Source organism: Carcharodon carcharias, chromosome 20 (genome assembly GCF_017639515.1).
Source record: "Carcharodon carcharias isolate sCarCar2 chromosome 20, sCarCar2.pri, whole genome shotgun sequence".
Taxonomy (NCBI): Eukaryota; Metazoa; Chordata; class Chondrichthyes; order Lamniformes; family Lamnidae; genus Carcharodon; species Carcharodon carcharias.
The window spans coordinates 31440489-31457587 of NC_054486.1; the positions used below are offsets into that span (position 1 = coordinate 31440489).

At 39.4% G+C, this 17099-nt stretch overlaps 1 protein-coding gene across 5 annotated transcripts in view; it reads left to right on the forward strand.

Annotated features, from left to right (window-relative positions):
- LOC121292583 (transmembrane protein 87A-like) overlaps nucleotides 1–17099 on the forward strand; it is a 92786-nt gene that overhangs the window by 74637 nt on the left and 1050 nt on the right. For 4 of the 5 annotated variants that reach the window (XM_041214736.1, XM_041214737.1, XM_041214738.1 and 1 more), the window contains 2 exons: nucleotides 8668–8720; nucleotides 10866–10896. In XM_041214736.1, the coding sequence (XP_041070670.1) occupies nucleotides 8668–8720; nucleotides 10866–10896 (84 nt within the window). Of the gene's footprint in view, nucleotides 1–8626; nucleotides 8721–10865; nucleotides 10897–17099 lie in introns of those variants that run through there. The other variant, XR_005946293.1, reaches the window with a different exon arrangement.

Consider the following 17099-nt stretch of genomic DNA (forward strand, 5'->3'; position numbering starts at 1 on the left):
TATACTGATGAGAGGAATGTTATGAGACAGCAATTTGGTAAAGTGGAGTTATTTAAAAATCCGAGGGAAACTTTAAACAACTGTCATAACCTATATTTTTAAGTGTTATGTTTGAGATGCAATTCTAAATTCAGGAATCAGACCACCAGCTCTCAAGAGGTTTTATATTAAACTAAATGAAACATTTTATTAATTTACACAAGTTAAATATATACACATAGCTACAAATTACTACTATCATAACTTTTAACAAATTCCCAAACTAATCTCATTAAGGCAACAGCAACCTATAGACTTAACCAGACACCAGACAAAGCATTTTCACCTTACGAATTCAAAATGAGGTTCTTCTCACTTGGTTACTGTGGAGACAGTTGTAGGCTTACAGCTACTTGGATCTTACATTGCCTCTGCCCTGCACACACAAAAACTGCTGAAGTTATACCTAGCACAGCTTATTGAATATAAATTCTCATTGTATCATCAACCTCTTCTAACAGTAAAACCCCTTTCATAGTACCAATTTTATTAGTAATATAAACATATTGTTTGGTCTCTGCTAGCTAGGTGCCAGATTTCACTCGACTTTTTGAATGCTCAATTCAGAAAATGCAAATACATTCTACCTCTCTTATATCTCAAAACTAGTACACATCAAAGCAGCCAGACTAGCTGGCTTTAATCCAATTAAGAATCACACCCACAGACTAAATGTCAATTTCAAAAGAAATATATTTTCCAATAATATATACATTAACATCTCTTCCTGACATCCCCCTTCCTATCGAAAAATGAACACAATTTCTTGGTATTAACAGATATCACTCCAGTTCAGTGTCTAGGTTTTTAAATGTCCCATTTTCCTTTAAGCTTCAAACTCTTGATAACGCACCTGCGAACAGATTTTCTCTTCCAGCAATATGTATAATCCATAGATTAAATGATTATAATAATAGACTCCATCTGAAAAGCCTTGCACTTTTTCTCGAAATTTGTCCAAAAACCTCAAAGGATTATGGTCTGTATAAACAATTGTTTCTGATTAATTTTTTGCAACATAAATTTCAAAATGCTGCAATGCTAACACCAAACTCAAGTCTCTTTTTTGATCATTGAATATCTTTTCTGTTGTACATTCAGCTTCCCTGAAAAATACCTTAGCAGTTTTTCAATTCCAGTGTCGTCATCTTGTAACAGTACAACCCCAATGCCTATTTCGCTTGAGTCAACGGCCAACTTGAATTGCTTGGCATAATTCGGTACTGCCAAAACTGGTGTCGTAGTTAATACAGTTTTCAAACTATCAAATGACTTCTGACACTCCTGTGTCCATTGAAACTTTTTGTTATTTTTTAATAGTTCAGTCAGTGGAGCAACCACTTGGCTAAAATTTGGTACAAATTTCCAGTAAAACCCACTCGTGCCCTGAAACCTCAAAACTTCTAGTTTTGTTGTAGGCGCGGGGAAATCCACAATAGCCTTGACTTTCACATTTCTCGGAGCCGCTTACCATGTGAAATGGTATGGCCTAGATACGTAACTTGCGTTTTTGCAAATTTACTTATAGCCAAGTTCATTACCAAATTAGTTGAGTAAATAATTCTTCCAGATGCTGTAAATGCTCCTCCCATGTCTAACTGAAAACGATTAGATCATCAATATAAACAGCACAATTGCTTAGACCTGCAATGACTTTATCAGTCTTTGAAATGTCGCAGATGCATTCTTCATACCAAATGGCATGACTTTAAACTGATATAGTCCATTTGGCGTTACAAAAGCCAATATCTCCTTTGCTCTCTGACAACAATACCTGCCATTATCCTTTTAGCAAGTCAATCTTTGTGATAAATTTCGATTGTCCCACTTTCTCAATGCAATCTTTCAGCCGTGGTATGGGATATGAATCTGATTTTTCCGCCGCATTCACTTTTCGATAGTCCACACACAGTCTTTATGTTCCATCCGGTTTCGGTACCAGTACCATAGGTAAACTCCAATTATTGCAACTAGACACAGTGATATCATTTTGAAGCATGAAATCAATATCTTTTTGTACTTGTGATTACTTTGCCGGATTTAATCTGTATGGTTGTTGCGTTATTGAAGATGACAATTCTATACATACATCATGTAAAGCTAAATGAGTCTTTCCCAACTTCTTTCCACAAATAGGTTTGTGTGACTGCAATAGCTTTTCCAAATCACTTTGACACTTGCTTGGAAGATAACTCAATATTTCATTTAAATTTTCAAGCATCCCCTCATTATCCAATTTGATTAGAGGGAAATCAATTTCAGAGTCCTGCACTACTACTACTTTATCATTATCCACCATCACTAATACCTCTTTGATCCTCTTCCCTGTCAAAGTACTTTTTAAGCATATTCATATGACACATCCTCTGCTTTCTTCTATCTGGAGTATTTATTAAATAATTTATTTCACTCAATTTCTTTTCAATCCTATAAGGCCCACTAAATCTTGCATTTAATGAATCACCTAATACTGGTAACAAAACTAATACTTTCTCCCCAGAACCAAAACTGCCAGTTTTAGCTTTCTTATCAGCTTTCACTTTCATCATTTGCTGTGATATCTTTAAATGTTCCCTAGCTGGCTCACATGCTCTGTTCAATCTTTCCTTGAAATTTGATATGTAATTGAGGAGAATAGTTTCTGAATTTTGACCCATCAATTTCAGTGGTCCCCTTACCTCATGACCATATACTTGTTCAAAGGGGCTGAAACCAGTCGATGCATTACGAGCATCTCTAATAGCAAATAACAAAAAGGGAATTCCTGTATCCCAATCCTGTGCATAATCCTGACCGTATAAAGTTTGATGCCACTTTCCAAAGCTCCTCGTGATGATAAACTGTTGGTTTTAACCCCAAACTGTTCATTACTTCGTTAAACAACTGTGATATGAAATTTGACCCCTGATCTGATTGTATTTCCTTAGGCAAACCATATCTTGTTTAAAAAATTTTAATTAATTCCTCCACAATTTTGTTAGTTGTAATATTTCTTAAAGGTATCGCTCCAGGAAACCTTATAGACACATGCATTATTGTCAATAAATACTGATTTCCACTTTTAGTCTTAGGGAGGGGTCCTACAATCAATCATAATCCTGGTAAAAGGTTCTTCAAATGCTGGTATTGGGATTAAAGGCGCCGGCTTAATCACTGCTTGTGGTTTTCCTGTTATTTGACATGTATAACAGGTTCTACAGAATATGACTACATCCCTATGCAATCTTGGCCAAAAAAACCTCTATCTTTTCCTGTGTTTTCCTAATTCCTAAATGTCCCCCCAGTGGAATTTCATGAGCAATCATCAGAATCTCATTTCTGTACCTGAATGGGATAACAATCTGATGCACCTCCCTCCAGCTTTCATTTGCTGAGGTATGATCCGACCGCCACTTTCTCATCAAAATACCTACCCGAAGATAATATACTGGAATATATTTTGTTTGTTTCTGAATAAGCTTGCTGATATAACAGTTTTAATTACAAATATTTTTTCTATAATTCCACTAACCTCTTTGAGTTAAACATTTCAGCTGAATTTTCCTGTATTCCTTCCTCCTGAACAATGTTGTCAAATACAGTGCCAGCTAATTGGATTTCAACACCCTCTCCTGCAGCTGGACACTCTTCTACATGTTGGTCCTGAACACTGGAAATGTTCCCGGCTTCATAAGTTGTCTCTATTTTTAACACCCGTATCCACCGGTCAAAATTACTTTGTTTTACTCTTTCAAACTCAATAAAAGTTTGCCCAGGCTATTTTCTCACATTCCTAAATTTCTGCCTGTATGCTTCAGGAACCAACTCATATGCACTCAAAATAGGCTTTTTCACCCCATCATAATTCACCGACATTTCTTCCCAATAGCGAAGTATATACTTCAAGCGCACTACCTAAAAACTTAGACTGTAATAATAATGTCCAGCTTTCCTGTGGCAATTTCCGCTGTTTAGCTAGCTTCTCAAATGAAATAAAGAATGCTTTAATATCTTTTTCCTCAAACTTTGGAAGAGCTTGTACAAATTTAATCTTCTCACAGGGTTCTACTCTAGAGATAAATCCTTCCTCATCTACTGGCATCTCTTTTTTTTAAGGGCCAACTTTTTTAGTCGGAATTCTCTCTCTCTCCTTTTTTCTCTTTCCTCCTCCTCCGTCTTCACAATTTCTAATTCCCTTTTAAAAGCCACTTCTCTGTCCTTTGCTTCTAATTCAAGTTTTTTCATTTGCAACTGAATTCTCACTATCTCCAGCTATAACTCATTAGTGTCAGGTTTCATTCCCATCTGTAGATGATGTGCTATACTTTTAATTATATCTGATTTCCGAGCACCCACAGGTAACCCCAATTTTAACATATCTGCCAACTCTGTCAACTTACTTTTGGTTATTTTCTCCAACCCAATCAGAGTTAGCTCTTCTACTCCCAGACATGTCTTAGCAATTGCCAAAGCTATCTTGCAGTCTCACCACTTCTAAAATACCTCACCAGCTGCTGAATCCAAAGTGCTTCTCGTACTCGTAACTTTAAGATTCACCAATTCCAAACCAATCAAGGAATTAGAAATAATTTTATCCCGGCAAGAGCCCCCCAGTTGTTATGAGACAGCAGTTTGGTAAAGCTGAGTTACTTAAAAATTCCAGAGGGAAACTTTAAATAACTGTCATAAACATACCACTTAAAAATATAGGTTGAGATGCAACTCTTAAATTCAAGAATCAGACCACCAGCTCTTGATAGGTTTTATATTAAACTAAATGAAATATTTTATTAGTTTACACAAGTTAAATATATACACGTGACTACAAATTACTACTATCATAACTTTTAATAAATTCCCAAACTAATCTCCATTAAGGCAACAGCAACCCACAGATTTAACCAGGCACAGTGTTTTCACCTTACAAAGTCAAAATGAGGTTTGGTTCCTGTGGAGACAGTTGTCGGCTCACAGCTACTTGGATCTTACATTGCCTCTGCCCTGCACACACGGAAAATGCTGAAAGTTATACCTAGCACAGCTTATTGAATGTAAATTCTCATTGTATCACCAGCGCCTTCTGACAATAAAACCCCCTTTATAGTACCAATTTTATTAATAATATAAACATATTGCTTGGTCTCTGCTAGCTAGGTGCCAGATTTCACTTGCCTCTTTGAATGCTCTATTCAAAAAATGCAAATAAACTCTACCTTTCTTACATCTCAAAACTAGTACACATCAAAGCACCCAGACTAGCTGGTTTGAATCCAATTAAGACACACCCACAGACTAAACCTCTACTTTAAAAGAAAAAAATTTTCAACAATGTTATATACATTAATAGCTTCATGACAAGGAACCCTAATTAATTTCTCTCCCCTCCCTCCTCCCAAAGTTCAGGGGTGCTGAAAACAATTAAAAGAGCCCCTGCCATTACATGATTGAGATCAGCAAACCTAAGACAGACTAAAGATTGAAGCTGAAGCTTTTCAGGTTTGTATTGTAGAGAAATGGAGACCTTAGAGCATTCAGATCAGCCTGGGAATTGATAATTACATTAACTTGTTCGCAATATTCTGTCATCTTTCTCGTGAGCAATGCATTTTAGGACTGTTCCATTTAACTCATGTTTCTGCTTTTGATTTTCCCCCTTGCCATGTGAATTACTTTAGACTTACCCACATTTGTCACCTACTAGACTGGTTACATAAAAGTTCCTTCTCATTCTCAATTGGTTGTATTGTTTACTATCATTGACTCTGCTTCCTATTTCCTATTTTGGTGATACTAGCAAATTTGAACATTTTTCTTAAAAGAAAATCGATCAAATTGTTATGTTTTTAAAAAAAATAGCAACGGTTCCAAAACTGGCCTCAGAGGTATCCCACTTGCAATGCCTATACAGCTTGGAACACTTTCCTTATGGCTACTCTGCTTTATTGGTTTTATACCTAATCAGTTTTCCCTCCAACTTAGTGACTTCATGCCCTTACTGTGTTGATGTGCAACCTTAAAAATAATTTGCATTTACTATAACAACTTTAACATGGTAAAACTCCTCAAGATGCTTAATAGGATTTGATATACAGAGATACTAGTTCAGGCGAGGTAATATCTTAAAGAAGGAGGGGGAGATGGAATGGTTTAGGAAGGAATTTCCAAAGGTTAGGACCTAATATCAGAGATGGGAAAGAGGCCAGAATTGGTGGAATGCAGAGATCTCAGAGTTTTATGACAGGAGCAAGTTGCAGAGAATCAGTAGGGTCAAGATCACAGAGCAATTTGAAAACCATTGTGAGAATTTTAAAATTGAGATGTTGCTGGATGGAGCTATTGGGATCCAATGGGATTTTCATGTTGAAGATTATTCCCATGCTTGCTGACCTGCAATGGCTCGATCCAGCAACATCTCAATTTTAAAATTCTCACCCTGGTTTTCAAATCATTAAAAGTATTATCTACATCTGCCACATACTTATGCAGTTGTTGTCCCTTTGAATCTAAATGTGCTGTTCCTCCTCATTTAGCTTAATTAAGATTTTTCTTTGGGATGTAAGTTGAGTTTATGGGCCTAAAGTTTCAAGATATGTCATTTAACCCTTTAAGTACTGACTAATTTCCAATCTTGTGGTATTTCAAATCGGGAATTTTGGACGAGCTAAAGTTTACGGAAGGTGCAAGGTAAGAGGTTCCCAAGAGAAAATGGGAACAGTGGGGTTTAGAGGTAACAAAAGCATGGGTGAGGGTTTCAGAGGCAAAGGAGATGAGGCAAGAGCAGAGGTGGACAGTGTTAAAGAGGTAAAAGTAGTTGTTCTTGGGGATGGAGTGGCTAATAGTTGGAAGCTTAATTCTTGGTCATGTAGGATGGAATGGTTGTGAATGGTCAGGTTCAGCTTTAGACAGTGATTAGAGAGAGGGGTGGGAAAATCTATTAAATTGAAATAATATTAGACCATATCTCCTTTAAGGCTCGTTATTGTATCTTGTCAGGTGTTTTTTCTGAAAGATAATTGATATTTAGTTTCTCTTCTGCAATAGCCCAATACTTTAAATTTCTGGTTTGGGCATATTTCTCTCCTGTTTCCTAATGTAGACGATGTGAAATAACTGATAATTGTTTAGTTTCTAAATTCCTGCTTCCCATATCATTTATTTCACCTTTTACTGGAAATGTCTAACCCTGTTACCCAAGGTGTCATTTGAGTTTTTCCTCAACACTCTTACATTGTGTTTCTCTTGGCTTCTTTAATTTTATTTTTAAAGTGCTTTTGTTTGTCTTTATTGTTTGTACAATCTATCTCATTTCAGGTTTTAAAAGTCATTTTATTATCCCTAAGACTTCTTTTCACATCCCTACTTAACCATGTTGGCCTTAGTTGCATTTCACCCTGACCTAGCCAGAATATTTTGATTACATCCTCAACTTTGCTTTGTGAATATAAACAAGAAGTGTATTCTGATTAACTTTTTATAACTTCTGTTTAAGTTTTCTGGTAAACAAGAAAAGTTGCATTTCACATATATTTTTTTTCTCATCCTCCTCAAAGATCTTTTGGTAATGAGTAGTACTTCCAATTGTATTTAGCTGGGATTAGATGAGAAATAAAATGAAAATTAAGCTAGGGTAGAGCATTGGTATTTGGTGATCTGGTAACAGCTTTGATATATTGAGGGCTGACAAGCTTGAGAACTTAAAATATACTTTTCTCTTGTGAACTTCTGGCTAGATCTGTATAAGATAGTGCCATATTCCCCCAGCATTTACCTTATGCTAATTTCTGAGCAGCATTTTTGCCTTTGCAGTTGGATCACATTTCATTCCAGCCTCAAGAATAACATTGCTGGCTTGATACTGAGATTTTGGATTTCTCCCATTCTCACCAATATAAGTATCTCAATCTCCCTCACGCCACTGAAGGGAGCACTAAGTGGAAGGCAGGTTTCTCCAGGTTGTTCTCGTGTCATTACTCCAGTGCATGGCATTGGCAGAGTCTTGGGTCAGTTCAACTTCATGCAGACTTATCTGCAGTTGGTGCTTGAACACCGGTGAAGGGAGATGGAAAAAATTCACAGATTGGTGAGATCTGTATTCAGCATTGTCAGATTTTAAGAAATTATCAAAGATTTTGTTTGTTTCATATCATCCCTCACACTTTTTTACCTTTGGAGAACAGTGGACAAGTGTTGGAAGGATTAGCAGGTTGATTATTATACTGTTGAACCATGTCATGAACGCCCCTTCCATGTTCAACAAGTCCTGGAGTGAGACTTGAACCCAGTGCTTCTGGCTCAGAGGCATATTATCAAAGATAAAAGCAGTGATCTGAAAATTAGGTAATTTACCACAGAAAAATCAGTAAATTAAGAAATTGAAGAACCTTAGTGGTGATTAAAAGAGATGATTAAAGCTGTTAACATTAATTATCTAATTCTTTGCGATCTACATCCACTGTTTGTTTTTTATCATTGCTCACTCCTCTTCTTTCCTTCACCTGCCTCCCATAGACCTTTGTGTTCTCTTTTCATGCCTGGGTACGACCATGAGAATGAGCACATTTGTTTGAGGGATAACCTTCTAATAGTCTTGCCTTTCATTACTAATTAGTTGGGCTCATAATGCATCAAAACCCTTGCCATTCTTCACAGGATGAAGATCTGAAGTGGGTTGAAGAGAATGTTCCATCTTCCATGGCAGATGTGTAAGTGACTTTCATTGCTATTGCCGACAAGCTTTATAATTGCACTATAAGTTTCCAAATGCGTTCATCAATGTTTATTTCCACACACCCGGTTGTTTTCATGGTATTGGTATGTTTCACATGGGGGAAAGTAGGAAAGAGACAAGAGTACCACTAAGTTTTCGGTGAGCATTTAGAAAGTAAAACACAATTTCTTCTGAACCTTATAAGCTGTGAAAATAATCATAGAATTCGGTGGTTGCAATGGCACAGTGTACTGAAATGTCAGTGGGTGGCATTGTTTCAGAACTTAGAATCATAGTTCAAGAACCACTGAAGTTAAAATAAAAGTAGGTAGAGATGAGGTGCATCAGGAAGTTGTGCTGGAACAATACCAAGCATGGATGTAAAATCCTGTAGACTGAGTTGAAAAAGGAGAAGTTGAGAATTTCCAATTTTGAAGCCCTGGGACTAAATGACTTCGAGTTGGAAAAAGGTGTGATGAAGTTTGATTTTAGTGCAGGGATATGAGATTGGAGACCAGAGATGAGAAAAGGATCACCAGTTTTAGCTTGTATTTTGTCCCAGAGTGCGGGGGAGTCTGCCCAAAGAAAGGAGCAGCTTTTAAGTTTGGTAAATCCGCAAGCTTATACAGATTGAAGAGTTGATGGAAAACTAAGTATTTTGTGTGGTCAAGCTTCTTGTAGTAAGCTTCAACAATGGCAGAGACGTGAGTTTCATTTTGAACTCTAAAGAGATGGACCAAGACTGCCAAATGGGGACAGCGTGAAATCATGAAAAGTGATGTTAGCTATTAATTGAACTTGAAGATTTGAAGAAGATTTCTCTTTTTTAAAGTAGTACTAAAACAAACAATATTGTCATTGCTTCGTGGAAAGGACATCGAAGTTATGCACCCAATCTGAAAGAAGTTGAACATAAGAGTATAATGATCATCAGAAGAGTACACAGGGTTGGATGATATGCCAAGAAGTTTGTTGCTGGAGAAAAGCCCATGAGGACAGAAAGTCAGAATGAAGTGTTAATTGCACCACAATGCAGGATTACTTTTCTATCTTGTTCAGAATACAAGAGTATAAATTAGGAAAGACACTGTAACAATTTAACTGCTAAAGAATTTAATTTGACATACAACATGACCCTTGTACTAGAAGTAAAGTAGTATCTTTTCATACAACTTTTTCCTTTCTTGCGAGTATCACCCAAGACAGAACTGATCAGATCCCTTGTCTTTGAGAAAAAAATAATGGTTTTATTCCTATGAAAGTCTTGGTTTGTTGTCATCTGTGGTTCTCCTCAAAACCTTTGTAGATTGAATTGTTTTATATGGTTTCCTTTCCAAAATCTATTCAAATATCAAACATCAAAGAACCCCTTAACAGTGTGCCCTGCTTCCTTTGCCCTGAAATTGTCTGCATTGTTTCTTCTTATTACCTACTTCTGGAGGATCCTTTTCATTTGGCTAGCGTATGTTTCTCTCTCTCTCTCAACATCCTGGACAGCTGTGTTGTTTTCTAAGAATTAGAGAACTTCATTGCAAGTCATTTTTAGTCTTTCAAACAAGAATCACAAAATTCAAAACCCTTCAACAGAACGAGTTACGAGAAACTTTAAATCTAGAAGCATAATTGTTGGATGATCCAAGTGGCTTACTTAGACTGGGCCCTTGTTAATACATTTGCTAACTGGGGCAGTGTGACTGATTTATTTTTAAAATATATTAAGCATTAGCATTTCTTGACTTTAAATCCTGCAGTAACAATGCCCGTCAATGCTGTCTATGCTATATTGGGCAACAAGAAGCTACACAGTGAAGTGATCAAAGATGTGTTGTCACATCCTCAGTTCCAGTCCAATCTATGGATACAAATGGTGAAGGAGATCCATGTTGCTCAGAGTTCTTCTGACTGGACATCTGATTTTATATTTCAAAGAGCTCACTGGCAGCCTAAGATCCAGGAGAGGTGAAAGCAAGCAGTAAAAAACTGGCTTTTTCTGGCCGTTTTACCACTGCTGTTGCAATGCAAAAATGATGCTTGGCCATCTATTGGCAATGGTTCAGTTATCACTGGCACGAGCCACGCTGACATGATTATACTATACTTCCCTACTTTTCTTAACTAACCTTTATTTATTTTCTTTCAGTGCACTTCCAGCCCTTCTAGACTCAGACGAGGTAATAAGCAGATTCATTCAACATTTGTTTGTGAGGGTGTTTACTCATGTACTTGAAGGTGTTTGCTGGTGTTGTGAGGAAGGGTGTATGCTGATGTATTTGAGGTTGTTGTGTTTGTGTACATGAGCTTCTGCATATATGTATTTCCCCTTCAAGAAATTTTCAAAAGCCTCAGGAATGTAAAGGAGACTGGGAAAGGATTTAGTGATTTTTAAGTAAGTTTTTTTTATTCCCATGGCCAGCAGCATGTTTCATTGCTAACTGAGGGATTTGTAGCATTGAGTTCTTCAGTTGGTAGCACACTCATCTTTAAGTCAGGAGGCTGTGGGTTCAAGTTTTACTCCATCATTTAACCTGACTGACAGTGCAGTCAATAAATTAAACTTCAAGCCATTCAGGTTGGTGCAAAAGATCCCACAGCACTGCTCGTGCAAAAGATCCCACAGCACTGCTCGAAGAACAAAGTGTCCCATTGTTTTCCAGGCCTATGTTCTTCCCTCAATCAAAATGACCAAAAAGAGATTAATTAACTTTAACTGTTGGTTGAAATACCTTGTTTGCCTCATACTTAAAATGAAGTGAGATGTATGAGGATGTGTTGAGGCTTGATATAAATGCCAGCTTGTTTAGTTGTTTGATATAAATCTGAGCAGTCATAAATGTTCACTTGAGATGCAATTAAAAGCATGGGTGCAGAAGGGGAAGAGCTATTGAACCAGTGTTAAGAAGGCTAATATCAGTGGGAATGCAGGCATGTGGCATTGTTACCTGTAATGACTCATCGCATTTTGAATGTTGAAACATGGCAATTCCTCCCTATGAATATTGAAGTGTTTTGAGTTTGGGAACACTATAAGATCTGGAGTCCAGATTTACATAGTTGTGGCTAGGCACACTTTTGGAATCAGACTGGAAAATGTACAGAAGGTCAGTCAGCATCTGAACAGTGGAGTTAAGTGACCTTTCATTTGAAGTCATAGAGGTCTACAGCACAGAAAAAGGCCCTTTGGCCCATCATGTCTGCACCGGTCAAACAAGTACCTAACTATTCTAATCCCATTTTCCAGGCACTAGGCCCATAGCCTTGTATGCCAAGGCAATCGCAAGTGCACATCCAAATACTTCTTAAATGTTATGAGGGTTTCTGCCTCTACCACCCTTTCAGGCAGAGATTCCCACCACCTTCTGGGTGAAAAAATTCTTCCTCACATCCACTCTAAACCTCCTGCCCCTTACCTTAAATCTATGCTCCCTGGTTATTGATCCCTCCACCAAGGGGAAAAGTTCCTTCCTGTCTACCTTATCTATGCCCCTCATAATTTTATACACCTCAATCATGTGCCCCCTCTGCTCCAGGGAAAATAACCCCAGTCTATCCAATCTCTCCTCATAACTAAAAGCCCCCAGCCCAGGTAATATCCTGATAAATCTCCCCTGCACTCACTCCAGTGCAATCACATTCTTCCTATAATGTGGATTCCAGAACTGCACATAACACTCTAACTGAGGCCAGTTCAGCATTTTATACAATTCCAGCATAACCTCCCTGCTCTTATATTCTTTGCTTCGGCTAATAAAGGCAGGTATCCCATATGTCGCCTTAACCATCTTATCTACCTGTCCCAGTACCTTAACGGACCAGTGGTCATGCACACTGGGTTCCTCTGATCCTCGGTATTCCCAGGGTCCTACCATTCATCGTGTATTCCCGTGCCTTGTTTGTCCTGCCGAAGTGCATCACCTCACACTTATCCGGATTAAATTCTATGTGCCACTGATCAGCCCATCTGACCAGCTTGCCTATATCCTCCTGTAATCTAAGGCTATCCTCCTCACTATTTACCACCCCGCCAATTTTCGTGTCACCCACGAACTTACTGATCAACCCTCCTATATTCAAGTCTAAATCGTTTATATATACCACAAACAGCAAAGGACCCAACACCGATCCCTGTGGAACCCCACTGGACACAGACATCCAGTCACAAAAACACCCCTCGACCATCACCCTCTGCTTCCTGCCACTCAGCCAATTCTGGATCTAATTTGCCAAATTGCCTTGGATCCCATGGGCTCTTACCTTCGTTATCAGTCTCCCATGCAGGACCTTATCAAAAGCCTTGCTGAAGTCCAAGTAGACTATGTTAAATGCGTTGCCCTCATCTACACACCTGGTCACCTCTTCGAAAAAAATCAATCAAATTAGTCAGACATGACTTCCCCTTAAAAAAAACCATGCTGACTGTCCTTGATCAATCCCAGCCTCTCCAAGTGTAGATTAATTCTGTCCCTTAGAATTGCTTCCAATAGTTTCCCCACCACTGAGGTTAGACTGGCTGGCCTGCAGTTCTCTGGTTTATCCCTTCCTCCCTTCTTGAATAACGGTCCCACATTGGCTGTCCTGCAGTCCTCTGGCACCTCTTCTGTGGTCAGAGAGGTATTGAAAATTATTGCCAGCGCCCCTGCTAGCTCCTCCCTTGCCTCACTCAACAGCCTGGGATACCTTTCATCCAAGTCTGGAGATTTATCTGCTTTAAAGCCTGCCAGACCCCTTAGAACCTCCTCCTTTTCTATGCTGATTTCTTTAATTCTATCACATTCCCTCTGATGAAGAGTCATGAGGACTTGAAACATCAACTGTCTTCCTCTCCGCAGATGCTGTCAGACCTACTGAGTTTTTCCAGATGTTTTTGTTTCTGTTTCACACTCCTGCCTGATTTCCATACCACATTGTCCCTCTCGCTTGTGAACACCAACACAAAGTATTCATTTACAAACCTACCTATGTCTTCCGGCTCCACACACAATTTACCGCTATGGTCCTTAATAAGCCCTACTCTTTCCCTAGTTATCCTCTTACTCTTAGTGGATTTTACTTTATTTCACCTGCCAATGTCTTTTCATGCCCCCTTTTTGCTCTCCTAATTGCCTTTTTAAGTTCCCCTTTACACATTCTATACTCCTCTAGGGCTTCCGCTGTTTTGAGCCCTTGGTATCTGCCATTAGCCTCCCTTTTTCTCTTTTTCCAATCCCTGGATTTGTTGGTCCCACCCTTTATCTTTACTGGAATATGTTACCCCTGTACTCTCCCTATTTCCTTCTAGAATGAGTCCCATTGCTCTGACGCAGAGTTACCTAAAAGTAGCTGCTCCCAGTCTACTCTGGCCAGATCATATCTGATCTTATTAAAATCGGCCTTCCCCCAATTTAGGACTCTGATTTCTGATCCATCCTTGTCCTTTTCCATAACAGCCTTGAATCTAACGGAGTTATGATCACTATCTGCAAAATGCTCCCCCACTGATAGCTCTACCACTTGCCCGGCTTCATTCCCTAAAATTAAGTCCAGGACCGCCCCCTGTCTTGTAGGAACTTCTATGTACTGGCTTAAAAAGCTCTCTTGGATGCATTTTAAGAATTCCACTCCCTCTAAACCTATCACACTATGACTAACCCAGTTAATGTTGGGAAGTTGAAATCCCCCACTATTACTACCGTATTATTTTTACATTTCTCTGAAATTTGCCTACATATCTGCTCTTCTATTTCTTTCTGACTGTTTGGGCGCCTATAGTACACTCCGAGGAATGTGATTGTTCCTTTTTTGTTTTTCAGTTCACCCATATGGCTTCATTTGAGGAGCCTTCTAAGATGTCATCCCTTCTTCCTGCTGTAATTGATACCCTGATCAATTATGCGATACCCCCTCCTCTTTTACTTCCTTCCCTGTCTTGCTTGAAGACCCTAAATCCTGGAATAGTGAGCTGCCAATCCTGCCCTCCTCTCAACCATGTCTCTGTGACAGCAATGACATCATACTTCCATGTGTTAATTTGTGCCCTCTACTCATCTGCCCTATTTGTCAGACTCCTTGCATTAAAATAAATACCATCCAACCTTGCCAAACTCCATTGGGCCTTAACTGGCCTACGATTTCTATGCCTTCAAGGCTCACTTGCTCTCCTAATTTTGGCTGTGCATCTCCCCCTGCTGGACCTCTTCTCAGGATCCCATCCCCCTGCCAAGTTAATTTAAAGCTTCTCCAACAGCACTGGCAAACCTCCCCGCAAGGATGTTGGTCCCATTCCAGTTCAGGTGCAATCTGTCTGCCTTGTCCAGGTCCCACCGCCCCCAGAAACAGTCCTAACATCCCAGAAATCTAAAGCCCTCCCTCCTGCACCATCTCTCCAGCCACGCATTCATCTGGACTAACCTCCTATTTCTATACTCACTAGCGTGTGGCACCAGAAGTAATCCAGGGATTACTACCATTTGAGGCCTTGTTTTTTTAATCTGTTTCCTAGCTCCATGAATTCTGCTTGCAGGACCTCATCCCTCTTTGTACCTATGTCATTGGTACCAATATTTACCACAATCTCTGTCTGTTTGCCCATCCCCTTTAGAATGCCCTGCATCCATTCAGTGACATCCTTGACCCTGGCACCAGAGAGGCAACATACCATCCTGGAGTTATGTCTACAGCCGCAGAAATGCATGTCTGTTCCTCTTACTATCGAGTTTCCTACCACTATTGCTCTTCCGCCACCCCCCCACCAACACCACCGTGCAGTTGAGCCACTCACTGTGCCATGAGTGTGGCTGCACTCCCCAGAGGAACCATCATTCTCACTGTTTTCCAACACAGAAAAACGGTTCTCAAGTGAGATGCACCCTGGGGATTTCCTGACTACCTGCCTGACACCTTTCTGCTGACTGATGGTCACCCATTCCTTCTCTGTCTGCACTTCCGTAAGCTGTGGGGTGATCACGTTTAAAAACGTGCTATCCACAAAACGCTCCGCCTCACGGATGCACCTCAGTGCCTCCAGCTGCCGCTCAAGCTCCAAAACTTGCAGCTCAAGTAGCTGCAGCTGGTGGCACTTCCTGCACACATGGTCAGTCAGAGCGCAAGGATTGTCTAGAACTTTCCATATGTTGCAGGTGGTACATAACACGGAACTGAGCTGCCTTGCAATGCCTCTAGTTGGAAATAAAACCCTTACTTTAAGTTAAATACTGTATAAAAAAAAGTTAAATTATTCATGTACTTTAGATGAAAACTAGAACCCTTACCTTAATCTATTTTCAACTGGAATAAAAGACAGGAGAAAAACACTTATCCACTACTCACCAATCAGCTCTTACCTTTGTGCTGGTGTTACTTTTTGAAACTTCCCTGTACTCGCGCTGATTCTGATCTCTCTGCCGCGTTCTCGCGCTATCTTGTGATGGTCACTCTTATTTTCAACAAGAACTGACTGCAGGACACTCTTCCCAGACGGCTTCACCGCAACACTGACTGCAGGACACTCTTCCCAAGCTGCTTCACCGTGATGCTGAATGCAGGACACACTTTGCAGACTGTTTCACCATGTTGACTGCAGAACACACTTCCCAGACTGCTTCACCACGATGCTGACTGCAGGACACTCTTCCCAGACTGCTTCATCACGATGCTGACTGCAGGACACTCTTCCCAGACTCTGTGGCCAGTCCTAATATAGATCTACGCCCTAAATCTGTTCAGGTACCAATTGTTGGAAAATTGGAAACGTATTTTTGCTATTCCTCTGGAATCAAACTCTGGGAGCAGGATGATAAACTCACAGGAAGATTAAAGGTTCAGCTGCACAGAACTTGATTTGAACCATATGACTGTTGATCCAAACAGTCCAGGAAAGTCCCATGTTCCATTTCTGGTTTGCATTTAGCTGATCTCAGCCAACCTTGATTTTGGACTTGGGGTCCCCTGCACCCTCCAGGCCTAAGACAGAAAAAAAACCATCTGGGTTTTCACTCTTGATCACTATTCAGTGATCCCTGCTGGAAACTGCACATTATCTGTGGACATCATAGGAGGACTCACTACAACTCACAAATAAAAACTGAGCAATTGTTAAGCTACCAGAGGGCAAATGAGATCTGTGTACACCTTGCAGGAATTGACACTTTAGGAAGAAAATTGGAGACAAAAATAGCAAACTGACGATTAAAAAAATAAACTGAAGAGTTTCAAATACTATAATTTCATGCAAGTGCAAAACTAGTTAGATAAAGGCATTAGACTTTTGGATCTTTAAATAACATAGAATGCAACAATGAAAAGTGATTATGAATTTATGCAAAGTATTGGCTAGATCACCATGTATGTGGTTTTGAGTGCCCAATTAGAGGACGTTATAGCTACAGTGTGTAAACACGTG